This window comes from Ochotona curzoniae, unplaced genomic scaffold, assembly GCF_017591425.1.
Source record: "Ochotona curzoniae isolate NIBS_2020 unplaced genomic scaffold, NIBS_Ocur_1.0 scaffold_4506, whole genome shotgun sequence".
NCBI classification, from domain to species: domain Eukaryota; kingdom Metazoa; phylum Chordata; class Mammalia; order Lagomorpha; family Ochotonidae; genus Ochotona; species Ochotona curzoniae.
In genome coordinates, this window is record NW_024467119.1 from 30,958,418 (window position 1) to 30,979,269 (window position 20,852).

At 37.3% G+C, this 20,852-nt stretch overlaps 1 protein-coding gene across 2 annotated transcripts in view; it reads left to right on the forward strand.

Moving 5' to 3' along the window:
- The window catches only part of MMRN1 (multimerin 1), a 48,040-nt gene that overhangs the window by 3,677 nt on the left and 23,511 nt on the right, over positions 1-20,852 (forward strand). For both annotated transcript variants that reach the window (XM_040966904.1, XM_040966905.1), the window contains exons 2-3: positions 5,474-5,584; positions 8,384-8,490. In XM_040966904.1, the coding sequence (XP_040822838.1) occupies positions 5,474-5,584; positions 8,384-8,490 (218 nt within the window). The remainder of the gene's footprint in view (positions 1-5,473; positions 5,585-8,383; positions 8,491-20,852) is intronic.

The window sequence follows — 20,852 nt, forward strand, 5'->3', positions numbered from 1 at the left end:
TGGACTGTGAAAAATAACCCCCTCAAATCAATGTTCCTATTTTTCCTTAAAAATTATTGGTTTAGGATAAAATTATCTTAGATTGCTGTGACTGGTATTTGCGTTTGTTGTTGCAATTTTATAATAATTGTTACTAAAGGGAATGCTTGTGACTATGGCAAGTTCTTTTCTACAGGATTTGTCTGGCTTATTTGGGGTTCCTCTTGTATTTTCTCCTATGTTAGCACCACAGGAAACTGTCAAAAATAGGTCTGTGGTCTCTTGTCTGGCAGAGTGAATGCAGTCAATGACCAAGCACTTTCAATAAGGAGAATAAAAAGACAAAATTAGAATTGGTGTATTTGTGAGTTGGACAAATATTTTCTGAACATTTAGTCTGTCTCCAATGGAAGTCATACAACAGTATACTAAAGCGTTTACATACGTTGCCTCCCCTGAACCTACAGTACAATGTGAAGGTTCTGTGGAGGAAAAGTAGCGCATGACAACTGCTGATGTTAAATCAAGAAGTGACAGACATTCTGGATGATGCTTCTGAGAGCGTGTAGTAGGGCAATGGCTTACCCATTTTGAACATTCCAAACAGGGTCAGTGAGCCTTCCTGGGAGGAGATGATGTGAAATGAGGTAAGATGAGCCAAACGTCAGGAATTTTCCAACAACTGTTTTATATTGAATGTGAACCACCAAACACTCTGACGTATACAAGTAAATTAAGCCTTTTATGAGAATGAAACTGAAATAAAAGCAGACACAGTGACAATGTGTATCAGAACACACTTTAATGCCTATTTGTGTGACTTATAAAGAAATTGGAAACATGTAGAATCTAAGCAGTTAAAATTCACATGTTGATTGTAAAGTTATAACTAGGCTTAATGACACTGAAAGGGGATTGGCCTTCTTTGCTGTAGCATTCTAAAGAGAAACACACCTTTATATAAAAGAACACCCTTTTACATTCTTGGGAAATAAATGCATCTATTATATCACTGCCACTGAAACCAAATAGCATGTGAAGTATATTTTAAGATCAATAATTTCCTTCATTTTATTACTTTGCTGTTTTACTCATTAAGTTATTAAGTATATAAATACATATGTATTGCGTTTTACAAGAACTTAATAAATGCTTATGCAGTTGAGGTCAGTGAGTAGAATTTCTTTGTTTTCACACCTTAGCCTTTCTGAGTGCAAAATGGTAATGATAAAACTCTATTATTTAGGGCAAGTACTAAAAGTGTCAATTTACTGGAACAGATTAAGCCTAGAATGAAAGCTCCCAGCATGTTAGCCTTCCTTGTGGTCTGTGCTATGGGGAAGCCTGACACCTGCTGGGCTAGAAGCAAATTACACCGTCCTTGAACATGCTGAAGCCAGTCTAGGGCAAAGGCTTTAAAAAATGCAACTAGGCAAAATAAATGCCTGAAAAATATGAAGATCAAAACAAATTATGTAGTTTGAATTGTTAGTTATGAAATATACATATGGATTGCATGTCCAATTCACTTCCTTTTTAAACTGCTCTCTCTGATTTTAGATATTGGAAAATAGACTGATAACAAAATGTAAACATCTCTTGAGACAGGACACATGTAGGACATTTTCCTACAACTCCACAGTGGGATTGTTGTGTGCAGACAATAATTTGTGACTGTGAGGCACAAAATGACCATCTACCATGGGAAGCTCAGTTGCATTCACAATCTGTCCAATTCAGAATGCAGATTAAAATTGCTGACAGAAGGTTTAAATGTAAAAGCTGATACATCAAAAGGGGCTTATTCTAGAAGGCCAAATTAATCAAAAAGTTAAAACATAAGAAATTTTCCATGATTTGAGCATTGTCCACTTGTCTTTCAAAACTGTTTTAAACATTAATTTACCTAAATTTTTATATAAAATTAATACTTTTATCCAAGATTTTGGCTACTATAGAATTCATATGGGTGAAATATACCAATGTAAAGATATGCATAAATATGAGGATTTTTTTTTGTTTGAGAATAAAGCAATTATTTTCTTAAGGTAGTAAACAGTGAAATGAAAGCCTAACTATTTAGGTGTGATTTTACAAATGAAGTTTTTTGTTATATTAACTTACTATAGTCAACATTCTTGTTTCTTGTTCTTTGGTTTGTTCCTTCATATTGTGTATATTTCCCTTATAAGATTTTCACTTATGATTGATGACTGTAAACATGATTCATGGGAATTTGAGTCACCTAAATTAGTAATGTGTAAAGTAATTTCTCTTTTTCTTATAACTGAAAGCATTCCAATCATGACTTCTTGAGACTTACAGATGTTTTGAATTCATTTTCTTGAGATACAAGCTTCGTTTTCTCAATTGAATGTAAATGATTATGATGGTGTTCTGCACTGATTTTCTGGGAATTATTGTTGACTTGAAACTTATACAGCTAAGATTAATTTATCAATTCATTAAAGAAGCAAAAATAGAGCCATGTGTCATATATGTATCTGCGACCGTATGCGTAACTATCTCTTTCATTAAGGCAATGTCGCACGATGCTCTGCCTCCTAGAATTAGCAGCAGTGGGGGCGGCAGCACATGCATTTCACATACATGAACTAGTTTAGCCTCAAGTCAGGTAGCGGTGTCACCATGACTGCATTGCCAAGCAAATCGTGTGCACCCAACAAGCTGTGTTTGCTAGGCTTTGGAATCAGAACTAAACAACTGCAGCCAAAATCTACTGACCACTATGCAGCGGGAAATCTTGTTATTTTGCTAGTTTATGAAATGTTGTCCACCTCTTCTCTCCTGCTTAATTTCCTGATAGAAACAAACTCCAGACACTCTTTGCTTGCCCCAAGAGCGGAGGGAAACACAGGCATGCATTTGTGACAGTAGCCATTTCCAGAACAACCAACCACTTGCTGCTTTAGTCCGCTTTCATTCCATTCAGGGTCAGGAAGAACGAGACTGCTAGCTCCTGGAGGGGTTAAATTCTAAAATGTTAAAATCAAAATACAAAACACTCATTATTACCAGTTAGAGAATGAATTATTTTCTCTCACTTGGTTACCCAAATGCCTCCCTGCTTCGTAAGTCTTAATATGCTCTTTTCCTGCTTCTGTTTTATGTATTCAGCAAGTTAGGCCTTTGCTTGCAGCCAAAGAAGTCTGCTTTTTGCTAGAACAACCCATTTACCTATTAACTTAGAAAAGCCAAAAAATCGATATCCACTTTTTGCCTTGCATGTGCCACGCATGTTGCCACATCGAAGCAACGGAGTGATTATCGTTAAAGAGAATCCCCAATACAGTCGGCTGGATGGTGGGTCACGACCCTGCGGAAGGCTAACCACTTCAAAGCAACTGTTCTCCAGCAAACGTAATCAGTCTGGAAAGATACAAAGGATTGCTGGGTTTAAGCAAAATGCTTGTCTGGGATCATCACATTTGCTTTTAAACTGCCTCTCACCATTTTGCCATACTCCATTTTCTGATTTTATACCTACATTTTCAGAAGATTTCATTTTAAAATTATATTCACATGTTTAGTGGCCATTAATGAGTTTATTTCGTCAGTGGCATACACCTAATTATGCATCACACCAGGGGCTCTTTAGCTGGGGATAGGCCTTCCAATTTACACTGGGTCAAGGATGCTGGGACGTGAGCAGTCAGCGGATCTGCTTCTCCACCTCCTCAACCATTTCCCTCATGAAATCCCTAACACTCTTTAGGATTTGCTCTGCAGGTGAGCTGCCATTCATCCCAAGGAAAACAAAAATACCCCTAAATGTGTAAGAACAGTGATACTTTTATTTTCCCTGTCTTTCCACAGTCTTTTTTATGAACGTTGACGTATGAGACGTTGCATTGCTCTTCCGTCACGCGTGGTCATTCTTGGTAAAGGGAATCATGACTGGGTTTCATGAGGATTCCAGTTAACTTTCTTAAAGACAACTTCATTGTGATCCTCGTACTTTCAAATCTTCCTAGTTCTTTATTTTTGCCCTCACTCCAGTTATTTGCTTTACACTAAATTTGTCTCAAGTATGACCATGCTTTAACAAAACCAGCCAACAGATCTCTTAATTTTATTTCTTCAAGGAAGCTATATCTTTACTTATTTTCATTTAAGTGTTTATTTTATATACTTGAAAGTCAGAGGGACTAGGAGAGAGATTTGCCATCTACTCATTTACTCTCCAAATGCCCACAACAACCAAAGCTAGACCAAGCCAAAACCAGGAGCCTGGCATTCGGTGTCGGTGGCATGGCATCAAGGAGCTGTGCCATCACCTGCTCCCTCCTCAGTTATGCTTCAGCAGGAAGCTGGAGTCAGGGACACCCCAAGGACTCAGCTGAAGCACTCCGTGGTGTCGGGGTGTCGTCAGGCATCCCTAGCTAAGTCTTGGTGGCTAAAGCAAACACCTGCCCCAGGGGTTTTCCAAGTTTTTAAAGCTTATGAGTAAATTAGTGTTAACTAACTTTCAATGGATTATAAATGTTTTGTATCAAGCTTAATTATAAAATTGCATATTTTTATAATTGTGATATTTTATTATGTAAATTATATGTATTCTAATTATGTAATAACTTATTGAGAAGATTTCATGTTTTATTTATAATCATCATCTACTAATAGCATTTATGTTTCCTCATTTTTAGCTTTTATGATATTTATTTATTTAATATTATTCAATTAGTTTGCTTATATTTTGTTATTCAAGGTAATGGGCCTAGACCCAACTTGCTGATATCCGTAGTAATTTTCACAGTTTCTTAGCATACATCCAGTAGGCTGGCTGGGCCAGCAGAGGCCTATGGGACCCCGCTGAGAAGAGGCTCCAGGAGAGGGGAGGCGGAGGGCCTCTCACGCAGTGTGCAGTCTTAGCCCAGTGAGTCCTTGGGTGTGTTTCTGTGCTCTCCTTGAAGATGGGTGAACGTCTGTGCTCTGTCAGCCAGGGATGGGCAGTGCTCTTTATCTGTTCCCTGCTTCAATAATGTTTTCACTAATCGCCTTGGGAGCCTCTTTGTACCCTCTGTTTCCAGACATGGCCTAATTTTGAGTTCTGTTTGAACTATTGTTTTATGAAATGTATAAGAACGGAAAACCTGGAAATAAACTTTGTCAGTTGCCGTAGAGAGCACTGTCCCCCCATTTCTTCAGGCTGCGTCTCCTCCACAGGAATCCGCAAGGTAAACTTGCAGTTACAACCTTAATTTTTCATCCCTGTCACAGATAAACAGTCCCGGTTCAGATTTTTGGTATAATGTTTTTCTTTATTTTGATATGTAGCTTTTTTTGGAGTACAGCAATAAATATTAATATCTTTTTTTCCTCATATCTAGATATTTTAGAACTGGAGACTAATGTATCAAGTTATCTGACCTAGACTACTGGCAGAAGTAAAATCTTGTTTTCTGAAAATAATTTTGATGCAAATACTTCCTTAAAATGCTTTCTTTTCTAACCATAATGACCTTTTCCTCAGGAACTGGTGTGCCTATGTGCAAACCTCGCTGACTCCCACATTGATCCTAGACCGCCGTGCTCCAGGAAGCAGAAGTCCCTGTAGTGGGAACAGTGAAACCTGTGCTCAGAGGTATTTAGCTTTTGTTCTTTTGAGCGGTAATTGTTTGTGACCAGAGATAAAGTTAGTCATTCCAGTTATGTAGTTATGTGGGATAGCTCTGGAGAAATGTCATCTTGAAGTATATGAGTTCACTAGGTTAAAATGCAGACCCCAATAATACTGGTCTCAATAGGATTATTTCAGAATTCTAAGAGAGCATGTATTTCTGTGCTTAGATGATCCAATGCATTGTGAGTGTTCAAAAAAGGTGACCATTCATGCTTATTTTCCCTTTACTGTCATTATTAATTTTATTCCTTATGGAAATTCTGCCTTTTAATTCATTAAAACTTTATCTATTGATCATTCTCATTTCAATGTGGATCAGAGAAAATCCATCCATACTTTGGCTCATATTCTATAATTTGCAAATTCATTAAATATAATTATGCCTGGGGGAAAAAGTAAGTGGGACCTTTCTTTTTATATCTACTTTAATCACTCTTGTTATTTGATACTAATTTTTTTAAGAAGTAGATCTGTATCCTTGTTCCAAAATGCAAAGCTGAGCAATTGATAGTTCTCAGAATCCATAGAGTCTCTGTAGTTCAGCAGAGGTCTTGCTGACGAGCCCGCAGCAAAATCTAAAATTGTCATTCAGGCCATGTTGGCTAATGTTATGCAAATTACCATACAAATAACTCAGGCAATGAAGCTGACACATGGGCAGTCTGGAACAGTGCATAGTATGGGTACATCAAATCAAGGTGTTTCTTGATCTCGCGAGGAATAGCTGAAGTTCACGGTCCAGAGAGCTAGGCACACCTCAGGGACTAGGGACAGCTGAACACCAATTGCACTTTCAGTGTCTATTCCCTTTGTGACAATTTCCCTGTCAACATAAGACTTGAAGGGTTCATTGTTAATTTTTCTGTAATGAAAATATGACCGCAGTAACTCCTACTGTACAGCTCTTCTAAGTTCAAGGTGAACATTTTCTTTCTCTTGCTTTTCTTAAACAAACCATATTTATTTATAATTATCTCATCTCTTGTATTTGTATGACTTTTAAATTGATTTGCTCATTAGTTTACTATTTCAACCCTGTGTGATGCTTGTTAGCTTTTCTTTGATCATGTCTGAGCTGCATACAATAGATATTCATTTTGCCAAAACAGGATGATTGAATCCAACAATAATTCAAGGAAGAACTCTAACCCCATCAATGAACTAACTGCCTGAGCTCAGCCCCACATACTTTAAAAGCTCCTTTCCAAGTAGTCTGCTTCCTATTTAGCTTGAACTATTGAACTGTTCACGATATCTCATTGGACAATCACTTACTGAATGAGCTAGTGTGCTTGTGTGGGTAACAAGAATCTTGTAGCTGATTGTATAACTGAGCAATAGCCTGAGCATGTTGAGAATCTATCATGTTACAGCAGAAACTGTAGCCTAAGTCTGCTAAGACTCCCCGTCTGTTATGATGTCTTCCTGCTCTATCACTGGGAAATTCTCATGTGGAGGACTGGACAAACTCTTGAGACAATAATAGTGGAACAGGGTGGTCACACCACACACTACTCTTGTAGGTTAGTTATTTCAATTTTTTATTAACAGTATGAAGACATACAGGCTAGTGCTTCTCAATGCATGCATTGCATATGACTGATTAAGTCAGAGGAATGAGCATGTCCCTTCTCTGACATTACTTTCCAATTGGAGCCTTGGAAGTCCTTTCTTCTATTTGCACATAAGCATATAACCAGCTATTTAAACTTTTTATGCCTCTTTGCTCTGTAGTGCTGGGAACTTATTCCTTCTGTCCACTTCTGATTTGGGTTATGTTATCCAAACTGCCCTTATGTATTCATCTGTCATGTTTGTATCTGGGACTCTGAGCAGGTTTTTTCATTTCTCCATTCTTCTGGCTCCTCCTCATCAAATCAGGATAATTGTACATTCACTATAGACTTATATGAAAATTAAGCTAAATTGTACGTAGAAATTTCACAGGCCTGTTTGATAAAAATCAGCTATATCAATCAGATGGAAGAATAATATGGCTAAATTTTACTAAGGACTTATATTCACATACAGATTGAACCTATAATTTGAACCATTTCTTACTTGCATTGAATAATGAAATAGTAAAGTTTCTTTTTTTTTTTCCATTCTTTTATCTTGGAAATGCTTTCTCATTCAAGAGTCTCTATTTTATTCTCTCTCTCTCTCTCCTTTTTTGTATCCTCTCTCTGCTGGAAACGCTCTGTGAATCAAATAGTACATAAGATAGTTTTTTTTTTCTTAATTTGGGAAATAAGAAAGGATAGCCTAAAGATGACTGCTGCTATGAAAACTTCAATTATATCACTCTAATATCCAATTTGTTCAAGTTGGTTAATATATTGGTTAATATAAATGTGGAGGAAATGCAAATAAGTTTATTTATAATGATATATAAAATAGCAGATTATATAAAAATAACAGATACAACATAATTTATTGCTACACAACTTCTAAAAATTGTAACTTAAGTAAGTTTTTCTATTGATTTAGCTAAAACAAGTTTCACAAAAATCTGTATCTTCAGAAAATGAGTAAAGTATCAATTTTTAAAATACCAAATAGCATAATCACAATGCTTATTGTAATGTATTTTTAAAAATCTAATTTGAGCAATTATATTAGTGATAAAGATTCTGATTCAAATGACAGCTAACAGTTACTGATTGTCTATTGTACCAGGCATTGTTCCAAACACTCTACATCAGGCTACAACTGACAATTTAATATGAGACAATTTATTTTCTCAACTGTTCCCTCTAGGTTTCAGAAGACATCAAATTTTGTCTATAGAATACAACACAAAATTGTTACTTCATTTCAATGGAAATGTTGTCCTGGATACAGTGGGCCAGAATGTCAGACAAAAGGTATACTCTAATACTAATTCCTTAACGGTTTGCAGTGTGCAAATTCTATACAATATGCAGCTGATTGTAGAAGGACGCAACAAGGAGGCAACTGGAGACCCCTTTGCGTAGTAAAATAAACCAAACCCCAAAAGACAAATATCACATATGTTCTCTGATTTGTGACAGCTAGTATCTACAGTGCAGAACAATTAATGAGCATTAGTAAAACTAACATTCTAGAATTTCACTGATTTTATAGTCCTTGTATGTATTCCCCCTCAGCGGTGGTCTTTCTATTTCCTGTGTTTGAACTCTTTAGTGAAGCGTGAAGACTGAGAGACAGTGAAGTAAGTTAAAATGTGCTATCCCCCAAAAATTTTTAAGAAGAAAAGAAGAGGAAGAGAGGGCAGTATCATATCCTTAGGTAACTAGGAAGTACATGAAATCTATTTTCTTTACATATATATATATATAAATGAAATCAAATTTTCCATTTTGAATCAAAATAAATTGTAGCCCAGTTATTAAGGTTATTCGCTTTACAATACATCCTAAGATGGTCACTATTATTTCATCTTGAATTTCACAGACTCCCTTGTAACATTTATTCCCATGTTTTTAGTTTCATGTGATGACAATCTGGCTAAATATCTTACTTGTTCTAAACTAAAAGAGGAAGATGTATGTGGTATTATCAAGAATACTAATTCATATTTTCATAAGCTTTTATTAAAAGTTACCCTATAGAAAAATATATAGAAAAACCTTTTTAATATATAGAAAAACCTTCTGGTTTTATTCCGGTTCAGTCACTTGAAATAATGTACATATGAATGAAATTCATTGTTAAAGAATGTAGCATGTATAAACCAGTACACCAGGAATAATTTTCCTTTTTACTTTATCCTAATGGAGCCAATTTTGGCCAACTGAGATTTTAAGGATTTTCTGTTGGCAAGGCTGATCACACACACAGCAACCTGCGGTGGCCTAACATCCATGTGACTATTATTTTGTTTTTGGCTTTAAACGGGTTTCCTTTGAAAAATAAGATATGGCATCAGCATACATATTTTAAATGAATGAATATTACAAGAAAGGGCATTAGCAATAGTGGGGAATTCAATCAACAGCATAAAAGACTATGATTAAAATTTAATGTAAGTGTGAAGGAGCCATTATGACTCACATTAGCAAAAGAAAATTGTAATACAAAAGCTCTAGGATTCTTGCAGCGTAGTTAGAGACGTTATATGTGATTTCGCTAGCCTGTAAAATGAGGAACTGTAGGTAAATTTCATTGTAATGCTATTTGTTCTAGGTCTGGCCTGAATTTCAGACAGGTATATAAATTCAATGCATTTTTTAGACTATAATATGAATATGTACTAAATGCACAAACATTGAAATACACCTTTAAATAACACATAGCCTATATTTTAAATATTTGAAAATGTGATAATTTGGTGCATTCTAAAAAGATCCAGGTATGATCCTGTTCTCAAAGAACTTCTGATTTTCATGAAGTACACAGATAGACTCAGAACAGTGAAGTTTTATTTTTTTATTTGAGAGAAGGAGTTACAGAAAGAAAGGAAGAGACACAGAGCTTTTCCATCTGCTGGTTTATTCACCAAATGTCTGCAACGGCCAGGCATGAGCCAGGATGCCAGGATCCAGGAACTTTATTGGGGTTTCTTATCATGGTCCCGGGCCAGATTTTGCTACTTTGCCAGGTGCATTAGCAGGAAAACTGGACCAGAAGTGGAGCAGCTTGGATTCAAACAAGCAACCATATGAGATGCTAGCATCGCAGGTGGCTGTCTAATCAAGTATGTCATAATATCAATCCCTCATTTATAAGTTCTACACTTGTCTTTTTCCACGAAGAAGGGCATATTGCAAATATGGTTTCCATGATAGTTCCTCAAAGATCAAAGTATTTGTAGAATATCATTATACAACTACATTTTTTTTCCCATTTCTTTTCAATGTATTTGAAAGGCAGAGTGTGAGAGAGGAGAGACAGATCTTCCATCTACTGGTTCATTCCTTAAATGCCTGAAAAAGGGGCAGGCCAAGTGGAACCAAGGAGCCAGAAGCACAGATATCTCTTGAGGGAGATAGGGAACCAAACATCAACTTCTGCCTCCCTGGGTGTTCATTAGCAGGAAGATGGGAGGGAAGCAGTCAGAACCAAAACCAAGCACTACAAAAGAGAACATGGTTACCTTGTGCAGCATCACCTGCTGTGCCAGATGCCCACTCCACCCCTCTTCCTTTGGGTTAAAGATGCAATGAGTTGCAGCTCACGAGAACTGCAGCTGCTCTGTGCTTCCTTTCACACCTAGAATTTATTCTTTTCTAAAAAGTTTTCTTCAGTTGAAAATCAGAGTGATAGAGAAATAGAGAGACAAAGATAGATTGTCCATCTACAGATTCACTACCTAAATGCCCATTACCGCAGCGGCTGAGTCAGGCTGAAGTCAAAAGCCAAGAACTACACCCGGAACTTGCAAGTGAGTAGCAGGGACTGATGTGTCAGCCTTCATCTGCTGTTACATGCCGAATCAGAGCAGAGGAACTGAGGCTGGAATCCCAGGCATTCCCAGTGTGAATTCAAACAACCTCAATGGCAGCCCCATCCACTGCACCATGACACACCTCCCATGAGTTTAGTGTTAGTTGGTATGGCAGATTAATATTCACAGGAAATAAGAAAAAGCATAATGTACAATTATTGTGAGAGCACATACAAGAAGCAAAAACATGTTGACAATTTTAAATATCAACTCTGTACAGACATTTCCTTTCTTGAAAAGTATTCTATGAAATTTTTAAATTGAATTTAAGTGGTTTAGCTTTGAGGGTTAAGCAACAGTACTGAAAGCAAGCCATGAAAAATCTTTAATCCTTGTCTCCACTCCCATTGACAAAAATGTCCTCTACCAGTTCTGATTAAGATCTCTCTCACCAAAGCTATAATAGGGGCTTCTCCTGACCAAGCCATCTTGTGATGACAGGCTGTCGCTGAAAGGGCTTTTCTACTAAAAATCCAAGGTGGAAGTCACATTGTAATGGCAACTGTGTCATGTTGTCATGCAACCAATTGTAAGACAGCTTTGCCCCCTCCATTAAGTTCCTATTGCCCTTTGCTGTGCTCCGACCATCTTGTTCTTTGCTTGTAATGCAGTTCATGAAAACTGTTGAATTTTTTATTAGTGCAGAAGACACACTGGTAGCATCAGGATTGTGTCCCTTTGTCCCTGAACTCTTCTTCATTATCTCTGTCCTAGGGGCTTTTTAGCACATTTCCCTCTTCTGACACATACGCTTCATCATTTTGATCATACTTTATGTATGTGTCAAGTCTTACAGAAAATTGTGTCTTGGACAAATAAACAGTGTTTGACAGACTTGTCCACTTTATCTCATATAACAAGTGGCCCCGAACAGGGTAAAAATAATGAACTTTGATAATCTATGTTTTATATCTCTTCTGAACAAAGGGTGGAGAAATATTAGTGTTCTTGCTCCATTTTCCAAATCACATTGTTTTATGTCCAGATAATTTGTAAAAATACTAAATACATTTCAACTATTTCTGCTTCCCCCAACTGCTCCCTTCCCCCACACAAAATAAACTACATAATTAAAAAATAGCATTCTCTTCTGCGATTTGATTACAATGGGGAGATGTTTAAAAATACAAAAAAAACATTAATAGATCAAGCGTTAATCAGAGCCCCACATTCCTCCCCTTCTCTCTCGCTATTTCTCTTGCTTGACATCCATCGTCAAGCTCTAAGAAGGGGTATTGCAACCCCAAATCGGCGAGGCAACTTTCTCAACTATACATTATTCCACAATATGTTGATTTGTTGCATCACTTTAGCTGCAATACAGATGATCAAAATGCAGTACTGGCATTTATGTTCCAGACTCTCCTATTGAAAGTATGACTCGTAAGGACAGGAGTTTGCCCAGTGTCTATACACTGCTTAGGTTGCCTCAATCCCATATTGCAGTGCCCAGGTTCCAGTCCCGGAATCCTGAGAGGTCAAGTGTGATAGTTCAAGCACTGTGTCCTTGCCTGCCGGATTGAGTTCCTGAACTCCCAGTTTCAGCTTTGCCCAATTGACTACAGGCATTTGGCATTCTGTCTGTCTCTGTTTCTATGTGGCTCTTTGCTTTGCAAGTGGATAAAGGTAAAAATTTTTAAAAATATGTCATACTATCTAGGGCCCGGCGGCGTGGCCTAGCGGCCAAAGTCCTCGCCTTCATCGCGCCGGGATCCCAGATGAGCGCTGGTTTTAATCCCGGCAGCTCCACTTCCCATCCATCTCCTTGCTTGTGGCCTGAGAAAGCAGTCGAGGACGGCCCAAAGCCTTGGGACCCTGCACCCGTGTGGGAGACCCGGAAGAAGTTCCTGCATCCTGGCTTCGGATCGGCATAGCATCTACCGTTGCGCTTACTTGGGGAGTGAATCATCGGACGGAAGATCTGCCTCTCTGTCTCTCCTCCTCTCTGTATATCTGACTTTTCAATAAATAAATAAATCTTAAAAAAAAATATGTCATACTATCTAAAGGGAATCAGTTTTTTAAAAACCTAGACAAAGAGAGCTTTGTTGGAAAAGGAGCAGTAAGTCCATTAGCAAAGTAATAGTTTGATATATTTTATACTTGTTATCCTTTTCTTGAGACCATAGGGTTTTTCCTTCAAAAAGAGATCTAATTTTGTAAATGAATAGTTTTCAAGGCATTTTTTTCTGGAGTATCAGTAATAACACTCTACATATTTTATAAAAAGTGCAATAATGCATCTTTCCAGTAGGTGTCTCTAGAGCACTCTGAAGTAGAACTGGAAAATTGTGGCTTTTATTTAATGATACAAGCTACAAAGGACAGGAATAGAGAAGTTCAAGCAACATTAGATTGCAGAGGATAAGCACACATTTTTTGTAGATTTTTTAAATTAAATTTTCTTTAATCAAATCCTCTATATGGGAAAATATCTTTCATTAAATGCATCACTGAAAACATGAGCACGTATAGGTTTTGGAATAAATGTGCCTGTGACATATGCTATGAATATGTGACACAGTATTTCCATAAATTACATGAGATATTATAATTAACACTTGAAATGCAAGGTATCTCCAGTGAGATTGTCTGAAAATCCACTCTGAAATAGCGTCCTGAAAAGAGGGTAAAGTCCATATTTTTTGCATTTTTTGGTGTGTGTTTAACACTTTTCCCTTTGAGAAATTATGTTCCGCAAGTAACTTGCACGATAAATTTATGATGCATGTAGAGAAAGAGAATTGCATACCTCTAATCTTTGTTGCATCAAGCTGCCTACTTCCATTTAAGTTACAAACTGTGGTACATTTTTACGTACGCGCTGAACATTCACCAGGTGAGAATTCCATGTTGACTCCAGTAACAGCTGGACATTCATCTTTGTCAAGCCACACAGGGAGGTTTGATGGTGCTGAGGGAGAGAGTTCGGGCATCCTCGTTACTGAGATGCCATTAATGACTTCCTCCATATGGCTCCCAAGGCCTGGGAGGAAGGGAAAATTGCAAATAAAACCTGCCTAACTAGAGGAAAGAAAAAGCCCTTTCTAGGGAAGCTGTTGCTCTGGACGCGTGTGACCTTGCTTCCCTCCATCTTTTATCTACCAAGGTCAGAGTTTCCATCGCATGGGGAAAAGTGCAATTGTGTTGACAGAAAATAAAGGAAGACGATTCTTAAAATATATTGCATTTTTTTTTAAAAAAAAGCTGAAGTGCACAAAGAGGCTTCAAATTAGATGGCTAAACGAGTACTCTTCTTCACCTCTCACTTAGAAAGGATTACGAAAAAGAGACTTAGAAATCTGCATTCTATGGAACAAAGCAGAGGTCTGAGCGCAACAGAGGATAGATTGCTTGGAAAACCTAGAATCTCGCAACAGAGAATACATTTAGGGAAGCGGAAAGATTGCTAAGTGGAAAAAAATAAAAGAACATCGATCAACTAAGCTCTTTATCACAGCAGAGTAACTGATCCACCGTGAGAGATCCTATCAGGTCTTGGCTGCCACTGGCTAAATCTTGAGCAATAAACTCGGATGAATGTGAGTATTGACCTCCAGTTGACAAACAGAGCTAGGGAAAGATAATATATACTGTTGAGTTTGTAAAACAGGCATTTCAAGTTTTTAACAGCCTTGGCAAGGATCCAAACCAATGAATTCAAGAGCAAAGAGGTTCATGTGACAACAGGACCGTCAAGGATCTTTGTGTGGTGCTTAGAAGTCGTTTCTTGTACTTGCAAGTGCAATTTTCTCATCTAGTTTCTGGAAAATTAATTTTAAAATAACTTACAGCTATGAGCAATTGAGAACATACACAAACATGTACACATGAGCAATTACATTGGTTTTCGCCATTCAACACTTGAAGACATTTTCTTTTTTGTTTTTTTTTACGAATATTTATTTATTTTTACTGAAAGGCAGATATACAGAGAGGAGGAGAGACAGAGAGGAAGATCTTCCATCACATAGTTCACACCCCAAGTGACCTCAGCGGCTGGAGCTGAGCCATTCTGAAGCCAGGAGCCAGGAGCTCTTCTGGGTGCAGGGTCCCAAGGCTTTGGGCCATTCTCAACTGCTTTCCCAGGCCACGAGCAGGGAGCTGGATGGGAAGCAGTGCCACCAAGATTAGAACTGGTGACCATATGAGGTCCTGGTGCATGCGAGGCGAGGACTTGAACCACTATGCTATCGTGCCAGGCCCTTGAAAACATTTTCTAATGATATTTTCTATCAAATCAATCCTTGTGAAACTTCACAAAAAATGGACACTTTTTTTTCCATTTAATATATATTTCTAAATAACAAGGAGTGAATAAGATTACAGTGTGTGAGAACACTGAGAATTTTCTCTCGTTATTTCTGTGTATTAATTTTAGTCCTTTCAATGTCTTTCTTTTTTTCTGACAGCTTTCTTTACTGATTCTCTATTCCCTTGCTTGCTATTGACTTTAAAGCTTTTTTCTAATTGCTGTTTCTAGTATACTGATTTTCTCTAGAGTATCACTTTCTATTCCTTTTTCTATAGCATTTTTCAAGAGCAAAAGTATGATATTTACCTGAAATTCTTTTAAATCCAAGGTCAGTATTAGACAGGGATGCTGCTTATTTAGCTCCTTTTTATTTTGACACTTCCCTGCTCAACTGAGTTTGTCCTTACAGAATCTTAGCCGATTGATCAGCATGAGAAAAACATGGCTTGCTAAAGGACCCCACTCCGTCTCAATAGGATCCAAGAAGGCTTAGCTTAGCCCCCAACTTCTTACGTATACCTGTATGATGGGGGCAAGCAAAGAGGGGGAAGGGAGAAATGGAAAGAGAGAGACTGAAACTTCCTGTTTTGCTAATCCTTGAAAGGTGCTAAGTAAAACATACTTCCATATTAAAGACAAGCTATGCAATATTTGTATAGTATATACAAATACACACCACGTGTAAAGTACAAACTCATTTTACTGTATATTAACTTATGTAATTATTCTGTTATTTTAATTATATAAGTAGTATAAAAAATATATGCTATACTTTGTACTAAAATGAAGAGACCTGATTTCGTTACAATGATGGAATGTAGATGAAGTTGAAGTATTTGTGATAGAGCTTTGGCAAGGTACTTTGGACCCCTGAAATTAACTTAGTGTAAAATGCATATGTGTTTTCTGTTTTTGGACCTCAGAATCACTAAAATCCCAACCGATCTACCCCTTCATTATAAGGATAGAGTGGGAAGGTAAAGTGCAGGGAAACATTTAACCACTAATACAAGAACAACACTAACTATATTAATCAACTTATAAATCAAATATTAAAATATACTAGTTTTTATTTTCTTAAGCTGATATATTTTGCCTATTATTTCAGAGAGATTAAAACAATCTGAAAAGAATGTATATTCACATAAAAAATGTACACAAAATAAATCATTCATGCTCTAATAATTTCTAAATAATTTACTGATTTCGGCAGGTTGTTGATAATTCTTTCTTTTGATATGCATGACACCAGCTAAGAGATGTCCCCTGTCTCAGAGGTAATTTAATATATAGAACTTCTTCAACCACCTTTGAAGATATCCGCATTCAATTGAGAGCCATTGGATGACTTCAGTCTCAATAAGTTGATCACGTCTATTAATATCAGTGACATTGCCATTCTTCTGAATTAGCTGTAATATTCCACTGAGGTAAAAAGCACGTGCAAAATCCTTACCGCCCCTAAATATCGCGTGCATTGTAAAACTGTTAAGGACTTCCTAATTACTTGAATCATGAACATTTTTATAGGAATGTCAAGGTTTACAAGCACAATGCGGTAAAATTCCAGGCAATTTAAATACAATAAAAGAAGATTAATTGTACTTTTTAGTTTTGTCAAATAAATTCCATTTTCATATAATCTATTGAGAAAACTACTTTCTCATGCAATTAATTTTTGTTTGAACCAGCTTGTTTGAAACAGTATATACATATAAATACTTCAAATAATGTGTATTTATTGTGAATAGAATATGTATGCCTCAAATACTATAAATTTTGGGCGTGGCCCCATGGCCTAGCAGTTAAAGTCCTCGCCTTGAACGCACAGGATCCCATGTGGGCGCTGGTTCTAATCCCGGCAGCTCCAGTTGCCATCGATCTCCCTGCTTGTGGCCTGGGAAAGAGTCAATGACAGCCCAAATCCTTGGGACCCTGCAGCCACACCGGAGACCTGGAGGAGGCTCCTGGCTTGTGGCTTCAGATCAGCGCAGCACCGATCTTTGCGGTCAGTTGGTGAGTGAATCACCGGACAGAAGATCTCCTCTCTGTCTCTCCTCCTCTCTGTATATCTGATTTTGCAATAAAACTAAATAAATCTTTTTTTAAATACTGTAAATTTCATAACACATATACAATTTTAATACAAACACTAATTTTTATAACTTTTCAGACCATCCACAGCTTAACAAGAAGAGCAGGTTTTTTTTTTCCTTAAAAAGCTAGAAAGAGACAGACATTAATGTTTAAAGTTTTTTTTTTTAATTGAAGTATTTGTTAGAGAGGAAAAGAGAAATCTCCCACCTACTGGTCCATTTTCCCAAAACATGCAACAGCCAGGGTGCATATTAACGTGAGTTTGGAATGAAGGAGCAGACTCAGGACTTGAACCCATGTACTCAGTTATAGGATAATGTTCCAAGTACTGTCTTAACTGCGAGGTCCGATCCCCACTCCTATACATCACAATGTGTAAAAAGTTAATACACATACCTTCATGTAATCTTCAAAATACCACTATGACTCTAGCATTATAGGTTATCACTGAATTCCAAATGTTCTTCCAATTTCTGTCATTTCAATTTCAATCCAAAGCATGTTCTTTCTCTCCTTCCCTCTCTTGTTTCATATTTATTCTGTGATTTATTTGATGTTCTTCAATAAATCCACCTAGAAAATTTTAATTACTTGCTCATACATTAACAGTGCTTCAGTCAGAGATAGTTGAATATAGTAGACTTACTAGTGCAAAGTTTTCTTTGAACCCTGGATTTTGCCTAGACTTTCGTCAGGATCTGTTGATTTACTTTCTCGTTATTCTATTGGATCCACCTTCTTCTCTTGTGTAAAGACTTGTTTATTCATGCTGGTAACATGGCATAGCATGCTAAGCCTCTGACTGTGGCACCGGCTTTCTGTATGGCTCCAGTTAGAGTCCCAGCTACTCCACTTTGGGTTCAGCTTCCTGCTAACGGCCTGGGAAAGCAGTGGATGACAGCCCAAGTCTTTGGGTCCATTAGTCATGTGGAAGACTGGAAGAGTGCTGACTCCTGGCTCTGAGTGTGGTGGTCATTTGGAGCATGTGCAGAGTCACTCTGTAATCCTGCCTCTCAAATAAAAATAAATAATCTTAGAAGACTCTTGACTTATCCGAAAGGCAGAGTTTCAAAAGGAAAGATTCTTCCATTTGTTGGCGCACTCTTTAAATGGTCTCAACAGAACAGGGTTGGGTATTTGATTGAAATGCTTTGAAAGTTAAAAATTTAAACTTTGTCTCATTTTTAGTATAAATAATTTATCACAAATTGTTGAATTATAATTGACATATTACTATACATTTACAACAAAGAGCATATACTATCACATAAATAGCTAACAATTTGGAAGTCCAAACAATTGCCTGAATTGTAGTTAATGCTAAACTGAGGCACTACTAAACACAAAATGTTCCACATTTCTATGCTATGCATGAGACCCAAGAAATGTTATCTTGAAACAGCAGTTCTCAAATCAACTACAATACGAACTCCATGCATCATGTGTGCTACAAACAAATCTTTTATTGTTTGTCCACAATTAATATAAAATCAATCAGTACTGTGATTTTTCAAAGCAGATATTATCAGCAAACTTTATCCTTAAGCATTTGCTAGTATGTATTATTGCATGTCATGTAATTTAAACACTGTGCCAATCGGCTAAATATAATCTTGGAGTTGGGGGAGGTGTAATGTTCCTGGTAGAGGTGAACAATAGTTTTTCTTTCAAATGGAAATAGGATTTTATTTCTGAGATACTCTGAAATTGGCAGTGAGCTCGAGATTTGATTGACAGGCAATGGCAATACTTTTCCTAGGGAGGCTCCAGTGCTTAGCAGCTCCTTGTGCTGTAATAACAGAATGGCGATATCTACATGACGGAATAAAGGGTTTTGAAACTCACTTTCTCTTCCCATTCCACTCCACTTACTCTTTATAGCAACCTATGGCTTCACGGAGTGGGGGTTTTTGTTACATCTTTAAAGTGTGTCCTGGATATCAGTGGGCATGCTATTTAAAAATCTTTGAAGTTCAAGTTCAGTATTACAATCTTAGCATGGGAAATAGGCACATTTCCAGCCTCCTAATGAAAAAATTATTTCTATGAATTAGAAAACATCACAATTTGTTCTAAACCAGTGATCTATTGATCAGGACCATGCATCCCAACTACATGTGGAGTTATAAGGAAATATACACAAGTCCACTTCTGCAGAGCAGATCTACTGATGGAGAACCTCGGAGGGAGAAGGAAAAAGGCCATGGACAGTGCTTATGTGTCAGAGTTTATAAATGTTTTTGATTTCCACCCACGATGAAAAGCCAGCATTCCGAAGAAGTTTTAAAAATGCAATGTGTTGTGAGTTACTGTTAGAAAGGATATTTAAGGGGTAATTCTGTTTGTACATCACAAATAGTTTTTGTTTGAACTGTTTTCATGCTTTGCTTGTCACTAAAGTGTCCAATGCCTACAGTGTCATGATGGTGCCTTAAAATACGTTAGCTCTGAGTTTTCCCTACGATCTCACTCAAGCAGACAAGCAGTCAGGAAATGAAAAGATCTTTGTTCATCCTGCTAACTGTCATCCTACTGCTGGAAACACCACAAGTCCTTAGTGCTCTTCCACCACTAAGAGTCAGAGGGAAGGAAATGAGGTATAAAGTGGCTAAGACAGACTTAACTTTGCCACTTCACTCCTGGCTTTATTAAACTTGAGTGTGTCCTACACTCATCTGGGGGTGGAGATATTAAGCCACCAGTTGTTGCCTTACATGACAGGGTTTAAAGGAATAAATAGGTCTGAGTTGTGGTCCTAGAAGGGTAGTACCATAAGTTCCCAGGTGATGCCCATCCTGGTGATTCAGGAACCCCGGGTTGAGAGCCCCTGATCTTCCCAGTAACACTAGATGTAAGTTGCTAGGAAAGTGCCTTATTATATCACTTGAGAAGGAACACGGATAGAAAAATTGTGCAATTATTTTAAAACATACTTTTGTGTGAATTGGTTTTGACTATATATTATATGAACTTAATTGCTAGTCTCTAGCAGGAGATTAACTCTATCCCCCGATATACTCTAGGACCCCAAATAATTCCATTTGTCTCCAAGTTGCAAACTGTTTTCTTCCACCAAATAAACAATTACAATGGGAAAATAGAAAGAAACAGTGTCAAAGCAAAAAGCTTGGTCATGAATGGAAATTCATTACTTTAACTCCATGCTTGGAAGAAAAGCAGTGAAAATTCAATCTCACAAGAGAGACTAACCCCAATTAGTGCCACATATGTTATACATTGTTTGCAGTGGAGGAACGTTAGTGTATTGTCACTGCTGCCTACGCCTTAGGGAGCACAATGAACAGGTGCCACAAGTGCACTTCCGTTGATTCTGCTGCTGGTATGAGAAGAGAATGAGGCACACTACAATACATGGTTCTCATCCTGGATATGTAGATTTCAATGAATACACTTGTTCATTAGCAGTGTGTAAATGACAGGCATAC